This window comes from Rhipicephalus sanguineus, chromosome 1 (assembly GCF_013339695.2).
Source record: "Rhipicephalus sanguineus isolate Rsan-2018 chromosome 1, BIME_Rsan_1.4, whole genome shotgun sequence".
NCBI lineage: Eukaryota > Metazoa > Arthropoda > Arachnida > Ixodida > Ixodidae > Rhipicephalus > Rhipicephalus sanguineus.
This window is the reverse complement of record NC_051176.1, coordinates 201,198,220-201,221,912: the sequence shown is the minus strand read 5'-3', so window position 1 is coordinate 201,221,912 and position 23,693 is coordinate 201,198,220. Positions and strand designations below refer to the sequence as shown.

The window sequence follows — 23,693 nt, the reverse complement described above, 5'->3', positions numbered from 1 at the left end:
AAATGGGCTTACTGTCTTTTCGCCCGCGTTTGAGGGGCAGTAGTTATAAAAAGACGAAGAAGACTGTCGAAAACGACGCCGACAGACAAACGAACAGACTCCAGACTCCCCGCTCTCCGTACAGGGGCAAGAGAACGAAACATCCCTGGACAGCTGTCAAAGATGACCACCCTTTTTTGATAAGTCACCTCCTAGCACTTACAGGCTGTGCTATTTAATTTAAGCTCAAAGTACGATTTTAATCTTCCCGCGGTTGTCGGTACTAGATGTCTAGGGAAATCTAGGGAGGAGCGCTGTCGAGGGGCCACACAAGCGAAACGTCGCTCGCTGGCCTGTGGAGTTTTTGCCGACGCCAGTGGTACGCGGCTACGCCTACGGGGATACTTGTATAGTGGGTTGCCGAGGCAGCTGTAACTAACAGGAACAGTTTGTACAAGCAAGGCGAGCTGTGTAAAGCATTATATCCACGGAATAGCGCGCAATGCCTGTAACCGTAACGCAACAAACAACAACCGTCTCATCGTCCGGCGGGAACGAGCGATTGGCGTTATGTGCCTTCAACTTCGGCTATCTGAAGACACCCGACGGTTGGATCAAAATAGCCCAAGTAGTAAGTGTTGGGCAAAGACCATTTAATAACAGTAGCATCACCATTATAAATGAATTATTAAGTCAACATGTGTACTACATAGACGAAGAAATACCGACGAAGCGGACAGTGCGTTTCGGAAGCGGTGCGCCAAGCTAAATTGCATTCTCAGTATATTTTGTCGAATTACTGCGTAAAACGGGTGTGTCTTGAGGCGTGTTTTTGTGACACCTCCGCGCACTAATTAAAAGTGTCGCGTCATAGGTATGTATATTGCATGTGCCACGCATCCTCTTAACAGGTGTTGCTCGTTTCATTGGCAACACCTGAAATGACACATTAAACTTTGTCGTTCTTGCCATAAAACTGTTAGTTTTTAAATTGAACATCGATGTATTAAAATTTTAAGAGGCGCCTTCTTGTTTGCAGAAACATTTTTTGTTTCTGCGGTGATGGGCGGGGCTTTACCGCGGAGCACGCTTTTTTCCGATTCAATCTTGAGTGCTAATGAGAATTTATATTCTGTCAGTCATAATGACGAATTGCTGTCTCAGTACTCTGGTACCGCTTCATAGTATCGGGCTACTATGGGATATTGAAATTCGTATTCCAGCAGGTGTGTTATGGATGCGCGAAGATGTGTATATGCGAGTTTCCCTGACAGGTACACACACTGTACTACCTCGAATGTGTGAGATTATATAAAGTGAAACATGCTTTGCCTAACCCACCGCAGTTTAACAGCCGTCCACCTCGTCGGTCGAATGCCTCGCTAAATGTGTGTGAAATATTTCGCAGACAAACAAGTTATCAATATCAAATATGACGCGCAGTGAATATACGCCTGAGCTACACACGTGAGAGACCAGTATACGCACACCTGACATATTCACAACCATTTAACTTAGAATGCTATGTTTTGGAAAATAAAATGTTCTCAGTCTGACGTACAGTACATTACTCATGCACAACAATCACATACATTCTTGGGTTACCCCATTCTTGGCCAACTCAGGTATGTACCACTTCATGCTCTGACTTGGTCGCGTATAAATTTTGCCCAAGAAAGTACAGTCGGTAAGTGCACATCTGTTCCATGTAATAACACATTAAATCACATGCACATAGATATAATGTTGACGGAAAGGTGTGTATCTGCCTGAGGTGCCTGCGCCCATGGTGCAGTCTGATGCGAGTGCTGCAAAGAAATTATTTGACACCGTGGGATACTTAATAAGCACTGCAGTGGAATTGCTCTCCATGAAAAACCTACAGAGGGACAAGTTGAAAGTTCTGTTCAAGGTACAGCATACAGCCTCGCAACATGTTGCCAAAATCTTTAGTTTTTAGTTACTTGTAGCCGGTGGTGCTATCTTATTTTCAGGTAATGCAGTGACCTGTGGAATTATGCCGCTTTGCTCAGTAATAAACTTGCACAGGATATTTCACACAAATAACATCATAGCTAGGTCTCGGTGACGCGCAATGACGGCAATCTAAAAAGTATAGAGCTTACATGATATCTTGCATATGCTCACACTTAAAGAAAAGGCAGTGGAAAAAATGCTGCTTCTTTTAGGATGAAAATTTGAATGTCGTGGCAAAATTTATCAGAGATTCTGGCGTCAGTACACAGCCAAACACAATATTTTAGACAGAAACAGTGAACTTTAATTTCAACATGCCTAGTAATTGTATTAACAGAGAGAAGGTACTTACGCTTCGAGAGGAAACCAGCTGTTGAGGTGAAGGACAGGCGTACCACGGTGCTGAGGGTAAAGCTTGTACTTATACATAGGTTGTAACCAATATAGTATGTGTAAATGCCAAAGAGTGCATTGAAATGCTGGTGTGGGGGTCAAACCGCCTGCCAGCACCATAAGAGAAAAACTGGCTTTTCCATTAGAAAACAGGCTAGGTGGCAACCCTAGTTTAGGCAAATCAGTTTATTATTTGTCCACTCCCACCATGTTTGAATTCGTCTAACATGATCCTGTCATGTTCTGTTTCATTAAGCTTTTTCGACTAACGCATCACTCTGCCATGTGCATCTAGCTGGTGAAGCATTGTTCCTTTGTTTCATTGCTGTCATAGTCATTGCGGCACCAAATACAATCACTTTCCATTACTTATTGACAATCTTCTCACTTGACCTCACTGACATCCAGTCAACAACGTTATATACATCACACCATGTAAATAAGTCTTTTTATTTTGTTTTAGACTGCATGAAACAGTTATATTTCACATTGTTTAGAAAGTGAAAATATTCAGTTTTGATTTCATCTTTCAGGGGCCATTTTTTCTCAAACATTCATATTTGACTTGTGAGACACAACCAAATGAATTCAACAGAAAATTAGCCCAGGGAAAGCATAGGGGTCATTAATTGTTGTCTTTAACTGTACTGTAGTAATAATGACGCAAATTAAAATGAATTAAAGCGGACGAAAAATCACCCTTTCCATTGTTGGGATCCGAACTCGCAACCTTCGAATATTTGTTTCTTGAACATTCTTACTTATCACAGAAAGAACAAAACACTGTGCAGCACAGTATTTCATATGGTAATTGCAATCAGTTTTTCAAGCTCAGCTTCTAGCGGTGCCAAACGATGCAGAGAGTATAATTTAAAGTTTGCTTCAAGAGCAGGTACGCCTGTTTACTAGCTGACTTGTCCATTCTGGCGTTTTCTTTTTTCCTTCCATAATCAGCTTGTGGAGATACCTTTTTTTGTATGCATCACTTCTCAAATGTAGCGACTGATAAAAAATTGTGTCAGTGGGTCAGAAGGATTATGAACGGAAAAATTGGCACCCACCCATTTGTAGCACAAAGCTACAAAAGCTACAAGGAAATCCGTATTTCAGATTTTTCAGAAAGGAAAGCTTCTTAGTTGATGAAAAATTTGTCCTGGCTCCAATGCTTTTCCGGGGTGGTTGCTCTACCAATTGAGCTAACCAGGAAACTAGCCATTGGCAGCGCGAGGGCGAATTAGTCAACAACTCGAAGCACATGGACACTGCATATTGCAAATCACTTCTGCGGAAGGAAAGGAGGATTAGTTTGCTGCAGCATTTGTTTGCCTGTTTTGTGCTTTTATACTCGTGTGTAGTTATCTTCTGACCTGAAGTTCAGTAACAAGACCAGAACTCAAAAACTCCAAAGTGAAGTACCAATTAATATATATTTTTTTATCTCCACAGATCGTGGGACTGATAGTGATGTCGCTGCTGATCAAGACCTATAATGTATCCTGGGTGTTGTTCCTGATGATGACAGCTTTTGCTTTTTCTGTTGTCAGTTTCATTATTCTACTTTCGGCGATGGGCTCCTACTCAGGATCACTTCTCATTGGAACTCTTTTTGTAAGTATTTGAAAGCTGTAAAATTTAGTGCTGAGAGCACAAGTGATTATTTGGAAACATGTGAAGGAAAAACAAATAAAATTGGTGCATCTTAAACTTATGCTTAAGAATAATGACAGCTCTGCAAAATAGCATTGTTTGTAACTACACGATGAATAGCGATAACTTGTTGGCTTGGGTGAGCCGGTCCACCTTGCGAATAAGTTTAAGCAGTTGAAGAAGGAACACACACAACAGGACAAGCGCTTTTTTTTTATCTTTTCAAGTTATTCCAAATATTTAAAAAATGAAGTTACAGCCCCAGCTAGCATTTTACTTATGTGTGAGTGAACTAAAAAATTGAACAAGCTTGCCAATCTGTAGAGTGATTACATTGATACTGTAGAACTTTTCTAGGGCCAATGATGATTTCATGAAACGATACCATGTGCTGAAACATAGAAGTCTGCAGGGCTTATGTTGTTCATAGGTACGGAATTTCACAGCCAGTATGATTTGCAGCATTAATCTAATTGTTGCTGTAGGCTTGTTTCAACAGTGTAAGCTTACCGACTGCTTGTAAGTGGAAAGGAACTGTGTCTTAAGTGTACAGATGGCCACATCATTTTTCAGAATTTAAACTTGTTAGCAAAAAAGTGTGTGCAAGAGAAGAAATGTTTGCAGCTTGAAATTGGAGGAGGAAGTGCAATCCACATGCAGAACAAGTGTTCGGTAGTTGACATGGACATGCACAATGCATGATCTCATTACTGGCTGCTTTCGAATTATGCTTACACAGGGGGATGCTTGTAACATTTTGCAGGCTAATGAATGAAGGAAAGAAAATTACTTTTAAGGGTTCGTTTTTCTTTGTTAGACATAATATAATTAGAACTAACAGACAGTAATGCCAAGGAAAGTATAGGGGATGTTATTTGTAGTAATTAGGATATAAATGTGAAGAAAGTAAAGCGTACGAAAAGATAACTTGCCACTGGCAGGGACCTGCTGGCGGCAAGTTATCTTTTTGTCCACTTTACTTTCTTCACATTTATATCCTAATTACTACAAATAACATCCCCTATACTTTCCTTCGCATTATTGTCTGTTAGTTCTCATTAATTTTGCAGGCTAATGAAATTTAGGGGGTCATGCCTTTGTACTGTTCCTACATCAAGGGTCATGTTCCTGCATCAACTTGTTGCCCTGACCTGTGCACTGTGCCTGTGCATTAGTGCAGCATGCTACTCTATGTAAGAGCACCGTTTCCTCCATACCATGGTGCCCACCACTACACATCACCGAAGTGTGCATGCCTGTTGGTGCAGCGTATAGGTGGTGCTAACTGCCTGCACAGCCTTTCACATACGACCATTTTGGTCCACTGCTTGCATTTGCACTTCCGTTGCTTTCGTTGGCTCTGTTCCTGTCACGGCTCTTGTGCCACCATTTATAGTGTGATAACTCACGGCCCTTGCAGTTACTATGCATAGCACCATTACAACACTAGTAACAAGTGCTTTGGCTTTGAAAGAGCAGATTAAAAACATCACAATACATTCTTTATAGCTGTTATATATTCTATCTCATGTCTGATGTCTGCGTTATTTTCAAGTGATTACAGCAAATGTGAATTTGCATGAACAATTGAACAATGTATTATTAAGGGGCATACTGTGCTGAATACACCATTTGTCCCACTTCACTAAAATAGCACACTTTGTTTGAGTGCACTGTTGGAAATACATTACTGATCTGAAGATGTTTGCAGTACCTCAACTACCACATTGTAGGCTTCATCTTCTACCTTTCTGGAGGATTGACGTGTGTTGTCAATGCATCACAGTACGTTGGTTTGGGCAGCATCATAGCTGCTGGGGTAAGTGAGCTACTCATCAATGTTTCTTTGAGATTATGAAATGATTCATTAACTGGGCCATACATGTAGATGCTGTGCTTTAGCCAGTTCTTCAGCCATATTTAAGACCATGTTACCTTGTAGTATAAATGACATCTCCATAGCAATTATATGGACACTGTCAGCGGGATTTTGCGGTCGCCGCTGATTTGTACAGAGTCCAAACCGATAACATCGTTTACGCATCGTCTGTTTCATGTGCGAGTAAAAGCGCACTAGCGCTAGAGACGAACGCGGTTGAAGCAGGATGAAACGACCCGGCCGTCCCCATCGTGCGAAGGGCGCATGCGATAACATCGCTCCGCGTGCGAGGCCTGTCGTCGCTTGCTTACCAGTTATTTCGTCGGGCAAGAGTGAGCGAGCGAACAGTTAAACGTATCAAGGCTGAAGCTCTGCGGGCCCCACTTGCCTCCCCGAAGCGCAAGAAATTGAATTCCTCGGGCCAAACTGAGAAGCGCATCACCGGCAGGACGCGGCTGCAGCGCTATGACACGTTTGCGTTGGCAGCATTGCGGCGCAAAGTGCACAACTACTTCATGCGCAATGAAACTGAGTTGAACCTTTCTACCATCGTTAAAAAGAAGAAGAAGAAGAATCCTTTCTACTACGTGGCCAGACAACTTTGCTCATGTGGCCAGACAAAGCACTGGACGCGTGGAGCAAAACTGGATTTCCGGGAGATTTTTCTATGACCCGTACAACCGGGAGAAACGTTCAAAATCCGGAAGTCTCCCGGGTAATCCGGGAGACTTGGCAGGTATGCATTAGGAATGAGCAGGTGCAGCCTTTGAACACCAAAATACCAATATATTTTCAAAAGAAGGGGGATTTTCACCAATATAAGCGGCGTGGCACTCTGAGTACAACACTTTGTAAACCACTCCCTGGCATTTCTTGTTTGGTAGTTGGTCTTTTGGATGCTGCAGCCAAAAGACCACCTGATAGAGAAGTGGACACCACAGAAAAATGAAAAAAGCAAAAAATGACACCGTTTCTTTCAGTGCTTCAATCATCCTGAGGAAGGGACCAAACTGTGTCTTGAAATGACGGGATTATCTTGGCTGGTGCCTGTTCAGCCTTGAGAATCCCTCACCCAGCCAAACATATTTCTATCAATGATGCTTATACAGTAGACTCTCAGTAAATGGAAATCTTTTAAATGGAACTGCTGCTTCAGTGGAACAACTGCCCCTAATATGGTTGGTTTCATACTTGGATTCTGCACCCCTGCTCCTCTCTCAGTAAACGGAACTCCTGTTAAATGGAACACATTTTCCTAGTCCCTTCAGGTTCCGTTTAATGAGACTCTGCTGTATTTAAATCTTAGCATAGTATACAAATTTCTAAAAATTTGAGGAACATTAACTGGAAATACTCAATAAGTTTAGACTGCTAAAGTATTCTTTGAAAAGCTCTATTTTCGTTACCTTTGCGTTAAGAGTCTTATTAACGTGAAGAGAAACAGCAGGCGAAATGTTCCTCTTTTTTTTTTTTGGCACTGAATTTTTCTAATGTCATGTCAAAATTCCAGCGCCAGTATTCAAAGTATTTTCTCACACGTGGACTTCTTTGGCTCGGTAGAACTCAACAAGTTTCTAGCGACTGTCCATCGCCTCTTTCTCTCTCTCCCTCAAGAGTTAATGCTCATCATCTTGAAAGATATGCGTTCTCTTAACAATTTATTGAGAAATTCTCCCTGCTTTTTGGTAGACTGGTTCTCCTGCTTTCAGGGTCATTGTACCTCAACTCCTGTTGCTCTCTCTTTGTAATGAGGCAACAACCCCAACACTGAACTGCCTTTCTCACTGCACTTAGCAAACCTGTTTTTACTTCTAAATAAACGTTGGTCTGCTCTACTCTTAAGCTGTCAACAAGTGTATTTCTTGACATTGCTAAATTGAGCGCCCAACAATTTCAGTCTTTGGCTCCTTCAGAATAGGTCCATCTTTATTGATATAAAAGTAACTAGGCTAAAGCAGAGGCAATTATAATTCTTTGAGCTAAGTTCACTAATATTCAAGAACATCATTAAGGGGGTAAAACTATGTGCTTTAGTAACAAAATTTAGGGCATATGATTGTATTTAAAGTTAAAGGCAACTATTTTTCAAGTATATTGCCTGATGTGAACGTTACAAGGCATTGTGGGCTTTACACTCACCCTCGACTCCCTTTATCAAGAAAGCCATTGAAATCAGTTATGCCCAAATGGACACAATACCTATTACATTACTTTGACTGTTACATATGACAGCCACCTATTAAATGTTGCTGTCACCTTCCATCATTTTCATGCCATGGAATGTTGCACACGCAGCTGAGTTATTTGGGCATTGTCGAGTGCAAGGTCTTGCAGCACATACAATGATGCACACATTTGTTGTAAGTAGAGAGGGCACCTTGTGTCATAATGGCAGTTTCTTTGCAAAATTTAAGAAGGTGCTATTTAGCAAAACACTTCACTTTCGTTTGATAGCACTAGAACTAAGTACTGCTGTAGGACAAGGATACATACTACTTTATTTTTGCAGTCGGCTGTCGTTAATTCCACAGTGTAAATTTCACAATAGGCTCACAGACAAGTTAGGTACCTAATTTGAACATTATTCAGGTTATTCAGTATTTGCTTGCCCACTGGTATGGTATTATAGCAAAGGTGAACCGCATTGCAAATACATTAAGGGGACTGTACCAACTTTAGTTTTTTTCTTTTTATTGGCATTTTTGCAGGTGCTTGGCCTCATAGCCTCAGCCCTATATGCAGTGGATGTCGCTCTGACCGTCCGAGCAAGAGTTTGAACCTTCAGTGCCAACTGCCTGAATTTACACCTGAAGCGCTGCCGTGCTCAGCTCTATGCCCATGGCTTTGCCCTCGTGTACAACTGGTGTTATAAGGAGTCTCGACAGGCGCTGTAATGTATTTTTCGGCGTATTTTCATTTACCAAAGGAAATTAAGTTGAGAAAAGGTTGTGAGGGTTGGTTACTGCATCATTGTAGCGATACAATGTGTTGCTCTGCTTTATGTTTGAAGAAGTATGTGCCTGTGTCGTGCTCCATGTTTCATGTCTACAACAAAGGGGGGAGGCTTTTAAACTTGTAAATCTAAGCGGTGAATAGTGTTGAAAGTTTCACTGACAAATTTTTCTTTCACTGAGCTACAAGTGAGCGACTATATATATATATATAATATCGGATAAGGCAAGGGATTTAGCACTACTAACAGAAAGCAGTGATATGAAAAACTAAAACGCAGCCCAGTGCAAAGACTTGGTGGTAGTAGGAGTGGCCCTCTGCATTTGTTCAGTTACAATGAGTACCTTAAGATGGCATTTATTATACATGAGAATACGTCGGAAACAATAATTTACAAACTTTGTTCTGTAATTGCTGTGTAACATGCTCCTTGAGGTTGCCTGTTCTATTGCATGGTTGGTGACAGGCACACAGCACTAAATCAGGAACTTACTTTATCAGTTACTCTTATTTGGCGAAAAAAGTGCGTTGCTGTAGTGCCACCCTCCTTTGAAGTATGCTGTACCTCTTGTGTACTCAGTTGTTGCTTATTTGAAGCCTTAAAAGAATCTCTGTGCCTGCCCCACTGCAACTTTTCACATGTTTACCCATGGCAACAAGAGTAGTGTATTCTTTCACGGGGCGTTGCATGGTGTGGTCACATTCTAACTTCTAAATATAACTGCAAACTTGTAGGGCACTATAGGAGCTTGATATTTTACAGAAACCACAACTGCTTGGCAGAGTATGCAATGTCTGAGCAGCAGGGGGAAGAAACGATTAATTCCAGAGGTTTTTCAGCTGCTCTGCAAGCATAGAAGCCACAAAGGTCACAGACTGAAAAATAAAGTTCAGCTGTAGCCATTCGAGCATAATTGCTACTGTAACGCTGTAAATGGTGCATTTGAGCGTAACTGTAGCATTTTATAGTGACAACACCTATTATTTTCCTATTTTGTTTTTTTATTCATTGTTGACCACTGATGCTGTCTATAAAGACGATTTAGGTTCATTGTAAGAAGTGAGGAGTTATTAGTATCATGTGCATGCAGCAATTTGTATGTCACACAAATTTCAATCCTAGTTTCTTTTTTCTGTATATCTTATGTTAAAAATGTGCACTGTTTTCTAAAAGTAATGCACTAACACATCTATTTAAAATGCAGGCTCATAAATATATATTGATCTGTTCATCTGATCTATTATTACGCTTCAACTTTGATAGTATAATTTATATAAATAGTATAATAAAGTAAGTCTGAACTTTTTCTTGCAGATATCTTTGTATAGCAGATATATGCTTATAACAAATGTTGAATGCAGTAAGGATATTTTCATGTATGATGTGACTTTTTAATAACATAATCACATTCGGTTGTGTTATTTTTTAATATAAGCCTCTGTTTAGGAAGAGGAAGAAAGTTGTTTTCAAGTGGTGGTGAGTAAAATATCAGTTGCTGTATAACTTAACACAGCATCAGGCCTGGTGTTATCAAGGTGTGTAGAGTGTAGTGGCCATGCATGCTCTGGGCATCACCAAATGTCTCTTGCCAGTGGAGTTTATGAAGCGTTAAAATATTTATGTTACATTCACTTGTGATTAGTTCTTTGAGTACTCATTCGACCAATATTTGGTTCTCTAGCTGCATAGCAAGCTTCTCAAGTTGTATTTATTGTTGGTCAGAAACAATCTGTGTTACGTTTATGTTTGCACAAAGTAATGTACGATGTAGTCAAACATTCAAATCCAATTTTCTGCTTTGTGAAAGCAGGGACGTTGAGACAGCCATGTAGTAAAGTTAGAGCGTAGTGAATCAGTGTTGTGCATTTGTCTGACGTGCTTATAAGAACCTTGTGGCAGAAGTACCCATGTGTCCCCTTTTAGAGGCTATGGTGTTTTAGAGTACATGTTGTGGAATACTGCATTTTGTTGTAAGCAAATTATAAAAAAGTTACCTTGATTATATCTAGGTATCATTGCATTGCAGTGATTAGGGCATCATGGAATCCTGCAATGGCCGGAATTTTCTGTCCTAATGCGGTGAAAAATGCCATTTTTGTATATTACTTTACATGTAACTGTGCCTAGAGAGCTGTGTAGCACATGACAAATACTCCTTTTGTCACCATCTGCCCCTGTGAAGAAAATGTACGGTGAAATACCTGCATGCTGACTACGGCTGGTGGCTGGAGCACATGCTTGTCAGTTCTATTTTTGCAGAGTGCATATGGGAAGCAAGCCCAATATAATAGCCATTTTTGTACTGGGCAATGTGTACGTTTAGATACAAGTCTCCCACTAAGACATGGCACAGTTATTTTGTTGTACAACTTGTGCTGCTGCATATGTGCGCATGGAAGAAAACAATCATTATATAGTGACCATCATGAATGTGTACATTCCTATGTATATATACTAAAAAAATAACTATTAAGTGTTTGTGAAGCACCAAGCACGTCAAGGCAGTGTGTGTTCTATGAACGTTTAACTTGTGTTTTGTGAAGCACCTAGCATATCAAGGCAATGCATGTTCTATGGATTTTTAACCTTGCTTAATGTGAGCATTGACTTGGGCTAACTGTGACAATTAAGGGAAATGCACAGTATCAAGGGCATAATTATAACCACAAGAAAGGAAATATTTTTAGAGAATGCTACTATAAAAAGTACAAATGTGTAGCAGTAGCTTTAACTATTTAGTTGCAAGCTAAGCCTGCTAAGCAGAATGCATGTCACAGATTTAACCATTTAACACCAAAGTTATTCTAAAAGAAAGCATGCAAAATTTCCCTAATTCTGACAAATTCCCACTGATTACTTCTGGATTAAAAAAAAATTTCACATGGGTAGTTTACTTCTTATATTCACCTAATTAATGAAGGACACCTGCTCTAAAGAAAGAGGCCTTCCTTCAACACATGCATAACGGTTGAATATAATTATCTAAACAGATTGTAGCAAAAAGAATTGAACACAAAAAAAAAAGTATGTTCAAGCACCTAAATTCAGATGCATGGCGAGCGCAGAGTTGATGAATGCAGTTCATCTCTGGCAGCCAAAGCAGAAAAGGCTGGGGCTTGCGCAAGTGTAGCTCGTCTTTGGTGATATTGGTACACAGTGCTAGGATGAATGTTGCTTCAGCTGGGTGGTTAATGTCTTTGTGAATCAAGTTGGTGTGTGTGTACCATTATATGTTCATTTGTGTCGTCATTTTCTGGATGCTTTATTCTTTTAATGTAGTACCTTCAGTGTCTGTGCAATAGAAGGGCATCATTTGTCTCTTTCACTTTATGTCACTAGCACTTGGTATTCCTCAGCACAATGATTCGTGCAGCACCATTTTGTAACATTAGTTCAGGACAACTTCAGGGATCAAAACTGCTGTTTGACTTGGCTGGAAAAAGAGAGCCGTGTTCTATCTTCAGATTAGTGCACGGTAACCATAACTGTAGTGAATTGGTAGAGCGTCCACCTCCAATGCAGAATGTATTGGGTTCAATTCCCAGTGCTACCAGGCACCCAGAAATTTTTCTAAAGGTGGGAGAGGTACTCAGACCTGGAACCTGGTAGTGTGGGTACTCATTTCAAGAAAGTGGCCTTCCTACTGTCTTCTTTCAGCACCCTTTTCCCTCCCTCCCTCTCATGACTCTGCACCATTCTCCCTTAGATGGGTTGCAGAAATCAGTCTTTCCTAACCTCAAAAACACCATGTCTTAGCATACATTCTGACGCTCCTGCTATCACTCATAACAAAAGTACTGGCTTAAGAATGGTGGTTTCAGGTTCTTGAAAAGGGATCTCATGCCAAAACAGTAAAGTAAAAGGGACTGCAGTTACACCCTTTTTCTTTGGGTAGGGAGTAGACATGTACCAACAAGTAAATTGGCACACTGCACAATACCCATCTTGTGTTCAAAAGAGGAGATAAGGTGCCTGAAGGATACAAAAGGATATTTCTAAAAGACCTTCAGAATGGACATTTGGAAGAGGGGACAGAAAAAAAGGCACCTTTACACATAAATGCCAGCAAATATTATAGGTCTAACCAATACAAGTGAAAGGTTATCAGTATGTTATATTTCATTGGAACAAACTTATTCACACACTTGTTCATTTGTGTGAGTATTTGCGTAAAAAAAAAAAGAAAGGGGAAACCTGTCTCGCTTTGCAATGATTTACACCTGCAATGCTATTTTTGCTGGTTTATTGCTGCTCATTTGATAATTTATGTTTTAACACTTTTGTGAGTTTGCCTAGCCATCTGATTAGCCCCCACATTCTCTGTGCTCACATTTGCGCTATGTTGAAGTTTCCCCATGGCCTTCTTTCTCTCTCTGACATTTACAGTGTTGTGCATAAGCAATTCCAAATTTACAAATTTTAGACAACATGAACTATGCTGCTTGGTTGTACTGCCTGCTGTTGCCTCTGAAGTATATGCAGAGATACCACTAATTTCAGAGTATGCATCACACATGCACAAGTTGTAAAATGGCTCTATGGTGAATATGCCCATCTGGGAAGATTTATATTGCCACAATGGTAAGAGTTCAAGCCCTAATGGGGGCAGTAAGGAAACTTTTGTTCATTGCCTTCTCCAACATAATGATTTCAGCTTAACATGACTGCTACACCAGTCTTCTGGTTATACTGACATCAAAAGTGATTGTTTTGCCTTGCTAAGACTGCTGTTCACTGGAAAAGAGTGCAACACTAATTTTTATATTCATTTATAAAAAAAAGTACTTATACAATCCTTCTGTGATCTACATTTAACTTTAGGGTCATTAATGAGGTTTTAATTTAGAAACAAATGTAAATGCAGTGACAAGAAAAAAGCGGCATTTTTTTTGTTGCTTAGTATGTATGTGAGTTTAGTAAACAGCTGGGTGTGTCACTAAAGACGTGCGAGCCTACAATTGGTGATTGCTATGTCATATTATCCATTTTTAAATGCTAACCCAACAATATCAAACTACCTTGGGTAGCAGCTTGGCACCCATAGTTTTTGACCACAAAAATGGCACAAATTCCTCGCATTATAACATGATGAGTGTCACTCCCTCCATTTCACCACTTGAAATTGCAGTGGAAGCTGCAGCTGGTATGAGCTTACCAAAATGGCTACCATGTGAATGCTTGTCTTGTGCTGCATGCCCCCTTTTTGTCGAGAGTGGTGTCTATTCATTCTTGATTGCTCGAGCATACTTTGTAGTCCCCTTACAATGCCATACTGTTGTGATAACATTACTTTTTGATCATTTAGGTAACCTTATAGGTTAACTTGCATCCCTTTACAAGTCTGTTTCTAACCTTCAAGCTTCAGCTAGGTGAAAGTGTTCTTGCTCCCTTCTGTGGCACTAGTATTGCACTGCAGCTGACATTTGCACAATATTATTTACTTCACTGTTTTAGCAGTACGTTATCTTGCTGTTCCTTTCTGCTTGCTTCCTAGATTTAAAACAGCAGGGGGCACCTGTGATTTTTCGCAACAGTACTGAATTTACTGATGCTCTATTTTCGGATATATGTCACTTCGTGGAATAAAGAGCTGTAACAAAATGCTGAAGGCTAAATGATTTTATCTGTGTGTTGTGTTCAGCTTACAACTAAAGATAAATTTGGAATGTGACTATGCTGAGCACTGCTTGGGCTTAATGGAGTTGTGCATCAAAGCTGCTTAAGTACATTTGCAATGAGTAAAGGCTTTTGTTATTGAGACTGCAGCGAATGCAGTCTTGTATGAAAGTATTTTAAAGGGAACTGATAAATTTGTTTAAAGATTATTGCACTAGCTTTTATATGCAACAGGAGACTTAGACTGAACAATTTCCGGTTTAGTTTGAAAGACATTAGTTTCAATGTGGTTCCAGCATGTTTGCTGTGACAGTTTTCACAACTTTATTCCTACTGAAAATTTTGTTTACAAATTTGTTTTAAGAGTGAGAGTGCAGCAGCATCTGATGTTATCTTCACTGCTTGATGTGTAGTGAAGATGCATTATTTGAACATTATCTTGTTCAGATGAGTACACAAGTTGAAAATGATCTCCCTGCATCCCTATTTGTTCATATCCAAACAGCATGGTGTCCAAACTTGTAAAACCTTAAGCATAACTTCAACTGTTGCCATTTTATTGCAGATATTGAAAAAGGCTAGCTTGTGCTTACACATTTTGCTGAGCAAGACGTACTGTCCATTTCACTGATCACCCATTTTCTGGAAGTTCTCACTGTATACACACTCCGACATTTTGTCATGGTATAAGAAAGAGGGTCTTTTTATTTTTGCAGCAGGAATTCTATATTTGGCTTTCCGTAGAGACGTCAGCTATTAAAATGAAAATCTTTATTAAGCTTGATGCACTAATTTTAAAACTACAACTCATAGTTTCAAATGTCTCAATCAACACTGCTTTGAGAAAGTACCTTCTGATGTTCTTCAGCATGTTTCCCTGGAGAGATGAATCTCAGCTCTGCTTTATATGAAGGGTAGTGGTCAAACACAACACGAAACTTTGGCCCCTTCTGCAAGCGATGACGCAGACTCTCAGATTCAATGGCCATTTGATATGCAGACTCCTTTGTCAAGCGTTCGAAGTCCTGGCGTGGCAGCTGTATCCTCATCAAGTCCACATTATCTTCCTGAAAATTAACCACTCTAGATCAGATTTCCATACCTACATGAATGCAACTGTTTCCAAGCTGCTGCATAAGTTTTTGCAGAACAATGAATGCTTTGTGTGATTTAAATACCTTAATAAGAAGGTCTAGATTGAAATCGGGGTCGACTTGTGGCCACAGTTGTTCCATGAGAGGACGGTCCTAAGAGGAAAGTAAAAGAAAAATAAGTAAAAGTAATTTAGTCATCAGCAATGCAAATGCTTTTCACACTGATGTACACAATACACAATGGTTAGCACTTACTACTTGATATTCAACATCTCTGAATCGAGCAGCCTCGGTGAATCCTGCCCAAAGCTCTGAGGCAAAGTGAGGTGCCAGTGGTGCCAACATAAGCAGCAGAGCAGCTAGTGCACGCTCAAACTCGCGCCCAAACACCACTTCTCCACGGTTCTTGTACTGCGCAACAAAAAAGAAGTGATAACATTAGGTTCAGTCTATCATAAGGGTAGAGAAAGGCTGTATGATAAGGCTCAACATACCAGTAAAAAAACATTTCATCAACAGGAAAATATAAAGGTGCCCATAAATATCTAAATGACAAGCGTCTATTTGTCTGCCTTGGTGGTACAGTGGTTACAGTGCTTGGCTGCTGACCCAAAGGTCCTGGGTTCGATACCGACCGCCGCGGTCACATTTCGATGGAGGCAAAATGCTAGAGGCCTGTGTACTGTGTGATGTCAGTGCAGTTTAAAGAACACCACATGGTCGAAATTTCTAAAGCCCTCCACTATGGCATGTCTCATAATCATATTGTGGTTTTGGTACATAAAACTCCAGATATTATTATTACAAGCATTCATTTGACAATTCGTAGGACCTCCAAGACAGAATTATATTCCTGGTGATTGTTCATCAGAGAGAGGGTAAAATGGAATGGTTTAATGAACAGCAACATTTGAATGACTATGCAATAATGCTTAGGCAGCATGCCTGCATCCCAGAGATATGAGGGTCTGTCTGAAAAGTAATGAAACCATTGTCAACAATTTTTTTTTCTTCTGTGCCAAACAGAAAAGTGTATGCTGTCCCCTTGAAAGTAATCCTCTTCTGTGCAACTCTTCCATTCTTCTCTGCCATGTCTGTATGCACTGCTACATAATGGTACTTCTATCTCCTTAGTTATGGCTCTCTGGATGGCCTCTGCCCTTTCAAAATGGAGTCCCTTGATAATTCCTCGGAGCGTTGGGAATAAATAATGTTGCAAGGGGCAAGATTAGTGAACTATGGAGGTTCTTCTAGGACAACAATGTTATAATAATAATTGATGGGGTTTAACGTCCCAAAACCACGATATGATTATGAGAGACGCCGTAATGGAGGGCTCTGGAAATTTCAACCACCTGGGGTTCTTTAACTAGGACAACAATGTTCCTCTTGGTCAGAAAATGCAGGACGCCAAGGGTGTTGTTACCTGGTGCATTGTCTTGATGCAGCAGCCACGGTTTGCTTTGCCACAACTCTGGTCTCTTATCGTGTACTGAGTGAAGGAAACACTGAAAAATCTCTTTGTAAGCTTGCTAATTGATCATCTGGCCCTGTGGCAGGAACTGAAAGTGGACAATGTCCCCAACATCAAAAAAGAAATGATTAACATCGCTTTTACTTCTGAAAAAAAAAAAACACAGCAGTGGACGATGGACTAAAAGACGGGGAATACGGACAAGTGCTGACTTACTTGTCCTCATTCGCCTCTTTTAGTCTGTTGTCTTTTTTTTCTTTCCAAAATGGATCGCCGACTAGACCTCTCTCACACTTTGCTTCACTCTGGACTGCATTACTTTCCTCGGCCTCAGTAATGAATGAGACTTCCACTGAGAGCTCCTGTACCAGTGACCATAGGTCGGCAAACTCACCCATGAGTCGACTCACTTAGACTCGGATTGGGCCATGAGTCTGAGTGAGTCCGGGTGAGTAATATTTTGGTGAGCTTGAGATCGAGTGAGTCCGGTTGAGAAAAATTTTAGTGAGTCTGAGTCCGGTTGCGGAAAATATGTCCGAGTCCGAGTGAGCCCTAAGCACAAAATATATTTCTTGAGTGAGTCTGAGTGAGCCTTCCATTGCCGACCTATCTTCAGCATCTTCAGCATTACTATCAGTCTTATATCGGCTTACGTTTATACTCAAGTCTATTTACACATATCTCAGCACACTGGCATTCATGGGCCACCTCAATATTCATTGATCAGAGGTGTGAGTTGGGGGGGGTGGGGGTGCCATGACCTCCCCCCCTGCAAACTTTCACGGCAAGTTCTTGATAAAATATCTCGTGTGAGTCGCTTATTTCAAAGAAATGTTCATACTGGATTGAATCCATTTATAATGCGTATTTGAAGACACAAGATCAAAAGGTGTATTGTAGAGCACCGATTATGTGAGATATTGGCATTTAAGAGCACTGGAACCACGATCGAAAAAGCATTGGAACCACGATCGAAAAAGCTAATTTAAGCTAATGGACTCATGAGTCGACTCACTCAGGTCAAGCTGTGAGTCTGAGTCTGAGTGAGTCCGGCTGAGTCATATGTTGGTGAGCTTGAGTCCAAGTGAGTACGGTTGAGAAGAAGTTCAGTGAGTCTGAGTGAGTCCGGTTGAGAAAAAATTTGGTGAGTCTGAGTCCGAGTGAGACCTCAGAACAAATTATATTTCTCGAGCGAGTCTGAGTGAGCTCCACTTTTTTTGCCGACCTATGCCAGTGACACCATTTTTCACACACACGACCCTAATATATGTGCAGGACATTGTGTCATCTCCATACACTTCATGAAGCAGCTAAAGCACTTCAGACAGTTCTTTTTCAACTGCACCTGAAAATTCAAGTTGCTCTAGGCTCATGGTTCATTCCTCAGTTTTCAAAGGTGAACAATGATGCAAAAAAGTAAGTATGATAAAAAAAACCAATGGCTGTGAGAAACTATTACATTCATATACTGACAAGACGTCATATAACTTGAGTAAGTGATAGGCTGACTTCTATTTTGCCAGTGGTGTACACAGCAGAACTAGTCCTGTTACTTTCAGACGGACCTTGCACATATATATCCTCCTTCTAAGTTCTTGTAATGGGCAAAATATTCATGATGCAACAACCTGCTTTGAGTTTGAACTACAAAAAGAAAACTGAAAACTACATGAAGCCAAGAAAAGCATTGTAAAAGTTAAGGTGGGGTGAGACTTCGTGTCATCGAAAAATTCAGTCTTGAGATTTTGCAATCATCTAACAGACAATTTCTTCATCATTCAGAAAATATATCACACTTGTGTATTTGTGGTTTCAAAAAAAATTTTTTTGTCCTTTTTCTTCAACACGCTTACAGGAAAAGTAAGCGTACCTTGATGTGGTCTGTTTGTTTCGGATACTTGCAGAAAGTCAATGCTCTGAAGTCTTTAATCAGAAACTCCGGTTTTGGTTGGTTCAGTTTGGAATTTTGTCTTGTGTGTAGTATAGCAATGCTTACATTTCAAAAGACTACAGCCCAGGAAATTTTTGAGGAATAAAAATGTTTTCAAAGACTTTATTGGCATTTTTCTCAAAACAACATTTTTGGAAGTTTGTGTACCTTTTTCTAGGAAACTATTGGGCATCAGCAAATAAAAATTCTCACGAGTCTTAATTTATGGCATTTACATAATAGGAACTAGAATCAATAGCCTAGGTGCATTTGTAATTTTCTTTAGTATAAAAACTAGGCTTGTGCGAATATTCGAGCTCTTCGAATACTCGGACGAATATTACAGTATTCGAATTCGCTTCGATTCGAATTTAAATTATTGGAAATTTTGAAGTATTCGAAATGAACGAATAGGTGTATATTAGTCCGCATGTAACCCCCCTGTAAAGGTGGTTTCACTGCAGAGGAGTGCTATGCCGTGAATGCACCTTTCCAGGAAGAATCCGCACTGCCGCGATGCCCCCTTTCAAGGTTAAATGAACAGATTACCCTCACATCGATTCATCATTTTTTAAGTCTAAAAGCTTGTTATACCAGCTTATATGCTCCAAGTATAGTAAATTTTAAAACATCACATATTTTAAAGGTTATCACCTGCATTCCAACGAAAGCCAAATCCTGCTACTATTCAAGGTTGTTTCCACTTCCTCTGAACCAAAAAGAATGACATTTGCACATGCCTTGTTACAGTTTTAAAACATTGTGCCGGTTGGTTGAGTCATGACAAATACGGTCATTTTTCTTTATAATATGTGACATATACTATTCGAATTCGAAATTATTCGACCAAAATCACTATTCGCTTCGAATTCGCTTCGAACCTAAAATTTGCTATTCGCACAAGCCTAATAAAAACCTCTCATGAGTGGTAATTTTCATGCATCGACAAACGTAAAAAAACATAACAAATCTAGTTTTTGCTGTACACGCATCATTTTAGTTCCATTTTAGTGAAACATTGGGTTCTACCTTTGCGCAAAATTGCAATACTCTGCCAACAGTAGATCTTAAGAAAAAGATACATACATAGAAAAATTTAAAAAACAGAAAAATACTAGATAAAATATAAAAATAATTTTCAGCTCTAATGCAAGATGCGCATATCTTTAACATTCTTTGCAAATTTTATAGCCATAGCTTTTATTACCACTGCTATACAGCCAAATTTTGAAATTAATTTTCGAAGTCTCACCCCACCTTAATGTGTTTAAAATGTTTTACCACTCATATAATTGCGAAGGATGGTTACATTTGTGGCATCGCTGCAAGAAGAATCTACAACTTTTACACAGTGTGTACAGTGCTCTATCAATGAAGCTATGTCAATGGCTGTACCTTCATTCACTTTCTAGTGTACTTATACAGATAAAAAAAAAACAAACCCGGAAGTCGTCTTATGCAAGTGTTGATATAAGTCTTCATATCCTATTGTTAAATTTTATATGGCCCCTTAAGGGGAGATGTGGGTCTTAAAAAATGGTTTTTTAAAAGTTGGGTGAATGGCATGAAATTTAATTCACTTATTCAGCTTTTTCTGCAGATTCAAAATCTCTAAGTAGATTTTTAATAGCTGCATTAGAACAAAAGATATGCATTTTCTAACACATATTTAAGCATACTTCTTACGGGGATATTTGGCAACTTTGCTTTGTCAAACACAAAAACAAAGTATGTGGCAAGATTGCCAGGAAGCTGGTCTAGCCGGTGATGCTATTTATTTTCTTATAATGCTGTTCACTAAATTATAATTCTCGATTATCAGAAATAGTATGCAGCAAAAAAATTTCACTGACATTTACGTCTATTTATTTTGCATTCAAAGTTTGTTGAAGACAATCGGATTAGCATCACCGGCTAAACCAGCTCTCTGGCAGCCTTGCCACATACTTTGTTTCTGTGTTTGACAAAGCAAAGTTGCCAAAAATTCCCGTAAGACATATGCTTTTAGAGACTGCACATCTTTTGTACTAATGCAGCTACCAAAAATCTAATTATAGATTTGGAATCTGCAGAAAAAATGGGATAAGTTTGTTAAATTTCGTTCAGTTCACCCAGCTAATAAAAGAAATAAAAACAAGACCCGCGTCTCCCCTTAACTCCCTTGCAGAGAACAAATCGCATAAATGTGATATGGGCTAGCAAACACAGAACAAATGCATTATGCAATCTCTTTGTGCCTCTTTGTGTTTGAATCTATGCTGAGCACACATTTTATAATCTAGCCCTCAGAATGTTGGCCAGTGTCACTCGTAGCCATGTGAGTGTAAAAAATAGGCATCATGTAGGACATGACTTTTCCTAAGACAACTGGCTGATTACTAGAGTGCTACCTCAAGGCATCAAGGCTGTTAAAGTTTAGATCCTTGTCATACAGTCACTAAGAAAAACAGCAACAAAGGTCCTAGATATTTCAATGACAACCAAGTAAACCATACAATTAGCTTTCTATAAGGTGGTGCTATCCTGGACCCCATATCAGTGCAGTATTTTATATTTGTCTTGAAACCTCCTGCAAAGCCTAACATCCATGGCAGCAAGCTTATTATGTGTAGTACGAGGATCTAGTACATTGGATTTGTTAAACAGTGATGGTGCTTTTTTTATGCACCAAACCATTTATCATGTAGATATTCATTATGAGAGTACAATCAGCCTGCCAGTGTTCTGATCATGTTCAATTGCTTCCACATATTCACATACCTCACATATACAATAAGTAATGAGCACAATTTTAGAGGATCATAAAATTTTAATTTTTCAGATTCTGCCTACATTCATTACACTGCCAATGTAATAGAGCAATATATTTAAGCTTTCTTACTGCTTTGAAAACTTATCCTTCACAGCAAAGCCGTTTTTTTCCCCCAGTATTTGGTTTCAGACATGCAATATGAGCTGTTAAGTTGTTATAGTGGCATTGATATAACGGGCCTAACCTTGGCCCTAATATGACACAGTGAAAGTAAATAATAAGGTAATATATACTGATAGGATACCCTCCTGGAGAAGAAAAAAAAAAGTCAATCTTTCTGTTATGGAAAGAAAAGGCAAAAAAAAAAAAAAAAACCTCAGGCAATGATGCCATCTTCCAATTCCTGCACCAACTCCCAGTGACATTATCAGTTTGGTTGGGAAGAAATTGCTCGGCACTACTTGATTACTTGCCAGTTATAAAAAAAGGAATGAGTGGCCTGTATACATAGAAATACTGTAGAATGACTAAAACCTGTGATGACTGAAACAATTTTTTTTAATGCCATCAATCAAGCTTGTTAAGTGCAAGATACACAAATGAAGTTATGAACTGTAATACCAGTTTAAACCTATAGTGTCCTTGTTCAGTGCATATTGAACTAACATCTGTATATAGTATGATGCAGCCGTGGTCAAATTTCTATTGTCTCTGTTGACAAAAATTTTGAAAAAGAACAAATGCACCATCATGACAATGTAAAAGATGTGTGCAGCCACCTACTAAGCGAAATGCTGGTAATCTTGGACCTGAAATGCTGGAGAGTTCAACATTCCTAAGGGGGGACACACCGTAAGAAAAAAAAAAGCTTGATTCTTGAGTGATATATCAACGAAATGTGAAAGGCACATTTACATTGTTAGAACAACAAGCCTGTGAGTTCAGTAATATTTATGTGTTAATTTTGAACTTTTAATATTGAAACAAAGCTTGAACAACCATGTTTTATTGGAAAAGCCATTGCTAAAAAATTTGAGGATGCAGTGGCGTAAATCCAGAAAAATCACGAGGGGGACACAGATCGTACGATGGCGGCCATTTTCTTTTTTGATAAAAATGTTTTTTTAAACTATATCAAAATTAAAATCATGCTTTCAAGTGAAATTAAAAAAAAAAGGAAAACGAGCATTAGCAGCCAACAGTATAAGCGTACATAGCATGGCAAAGTTAGTTTCTAAGAATAACTCGTATAGGTAGGCTCTAGCATATTTCCAGCCATGTCATTTGGGTTAAACCGTGAAAGAAAAATGCTAGCATTTCTTTGTGATAACGTGTAAAGGCACAGGTTTTCTTTAACTTCATCTCCATTCCCCATATTGTAAACATGTCAGAAATGACCTCCCACGAATTACCCCTGGAAACATTCTTGTAAAGCATTTTAAGTTTACGTTCACCAGTGATTTTTTGAAATTAACACAAACATAGTCGAGCAATCGCATTTATACTTCATTGTGAATGGCTTCCAATAAGTCGTCGACATAAACAACGGTAGATGATTACGGATTCTTTAATTTTCATTTCGAAGCTCAGCATAATAAACATTTGTGGCATGTCACAAGTAACCTGTAGCATTCCAGAAAGCTCATGCTCTACAGTGCCCTTTGAAACAAGAAACAGCTTTCACTTCTGTACTTCATTTCTGTTCATTGGAAGGGTTTCAGGTTTCACAGTTGGTTTTATGGAGAGTGCACTATTCTTAACTGCCAAGAAATTCAAGTATGACGTTTGAAAGATAAATCTCAAGGGGGGACACTTGCTAGGGGTGTCCCCCCAGCCTGAATTTAGCGGGGGGAGGGTCAGGACCCTCCCAACCTCCCCATGATTTACGCCACTGTAAGGATGGCTTGCTATATTTATGCCTTGCATTTGGGTCTCAGAAGACCCAAACTTTGCATGTTATTGTTTTCTATAAAAAAAGCAATTCTAATTATGATATGCT

The 23,693-nt window shown here is 39.5% G+C and overlaps 2 protein-coding genes across 2 annotated transcripts in view; one reads left to right on the top strand and one right to left on the bottom strand.

Moving 5' to 3' along the window:
• The first annotated feature begins 313 nt into the window (after positions 1–313).
• LOC119405430 (uncharacterized) lies at positions 314–14,776 on the top strand. The gene is made up of 4 exons (XM_037672270.2): positions 314–610; positions 3,796–3,957; positions 5,708–5,815; positions 8,584–14,776. Exons 1-4 carry the CDS (start codon positions 482–484, stop codon positions 8,650–8,652), a joined length of 468 nt encoding a protein of 155 aa, XP_037528198.1. The 5' UTR covers positions 314–481; the 3' UTR covers positions 8,653–14,776.
• A 342-nt stretch (positions 14,777–15,118) lies between these two features.
• The window catches only part of LOC119405419 (leucine--tRNA ligase, mitochondrial), a 53,917-nt gene continuing 45,342 nt past the window's right edge, over positions 15,119–23,693 (bottom strand). Inside the window, exons 18-20 of the mRNA XM_037672260.2 lie at positions 15,794–15,949; positions 15,623–15,691; positions 15,119–15,511 (exon numbers count right to left, since the gene is read on the bottom strand). Coding sequence (XP_037528188.1) covers positions 15,269–15,511; positions 15,623–15,691; positions 15,794–15,949 — 468 coding nt within the window. The 3' untranslated portion in view covers positions 15,119–15,268. The remainder of the gene's footprint in view (positions 15,512–15,622; positions 15,692–15,793; positions 15,950–23,693) is intronic.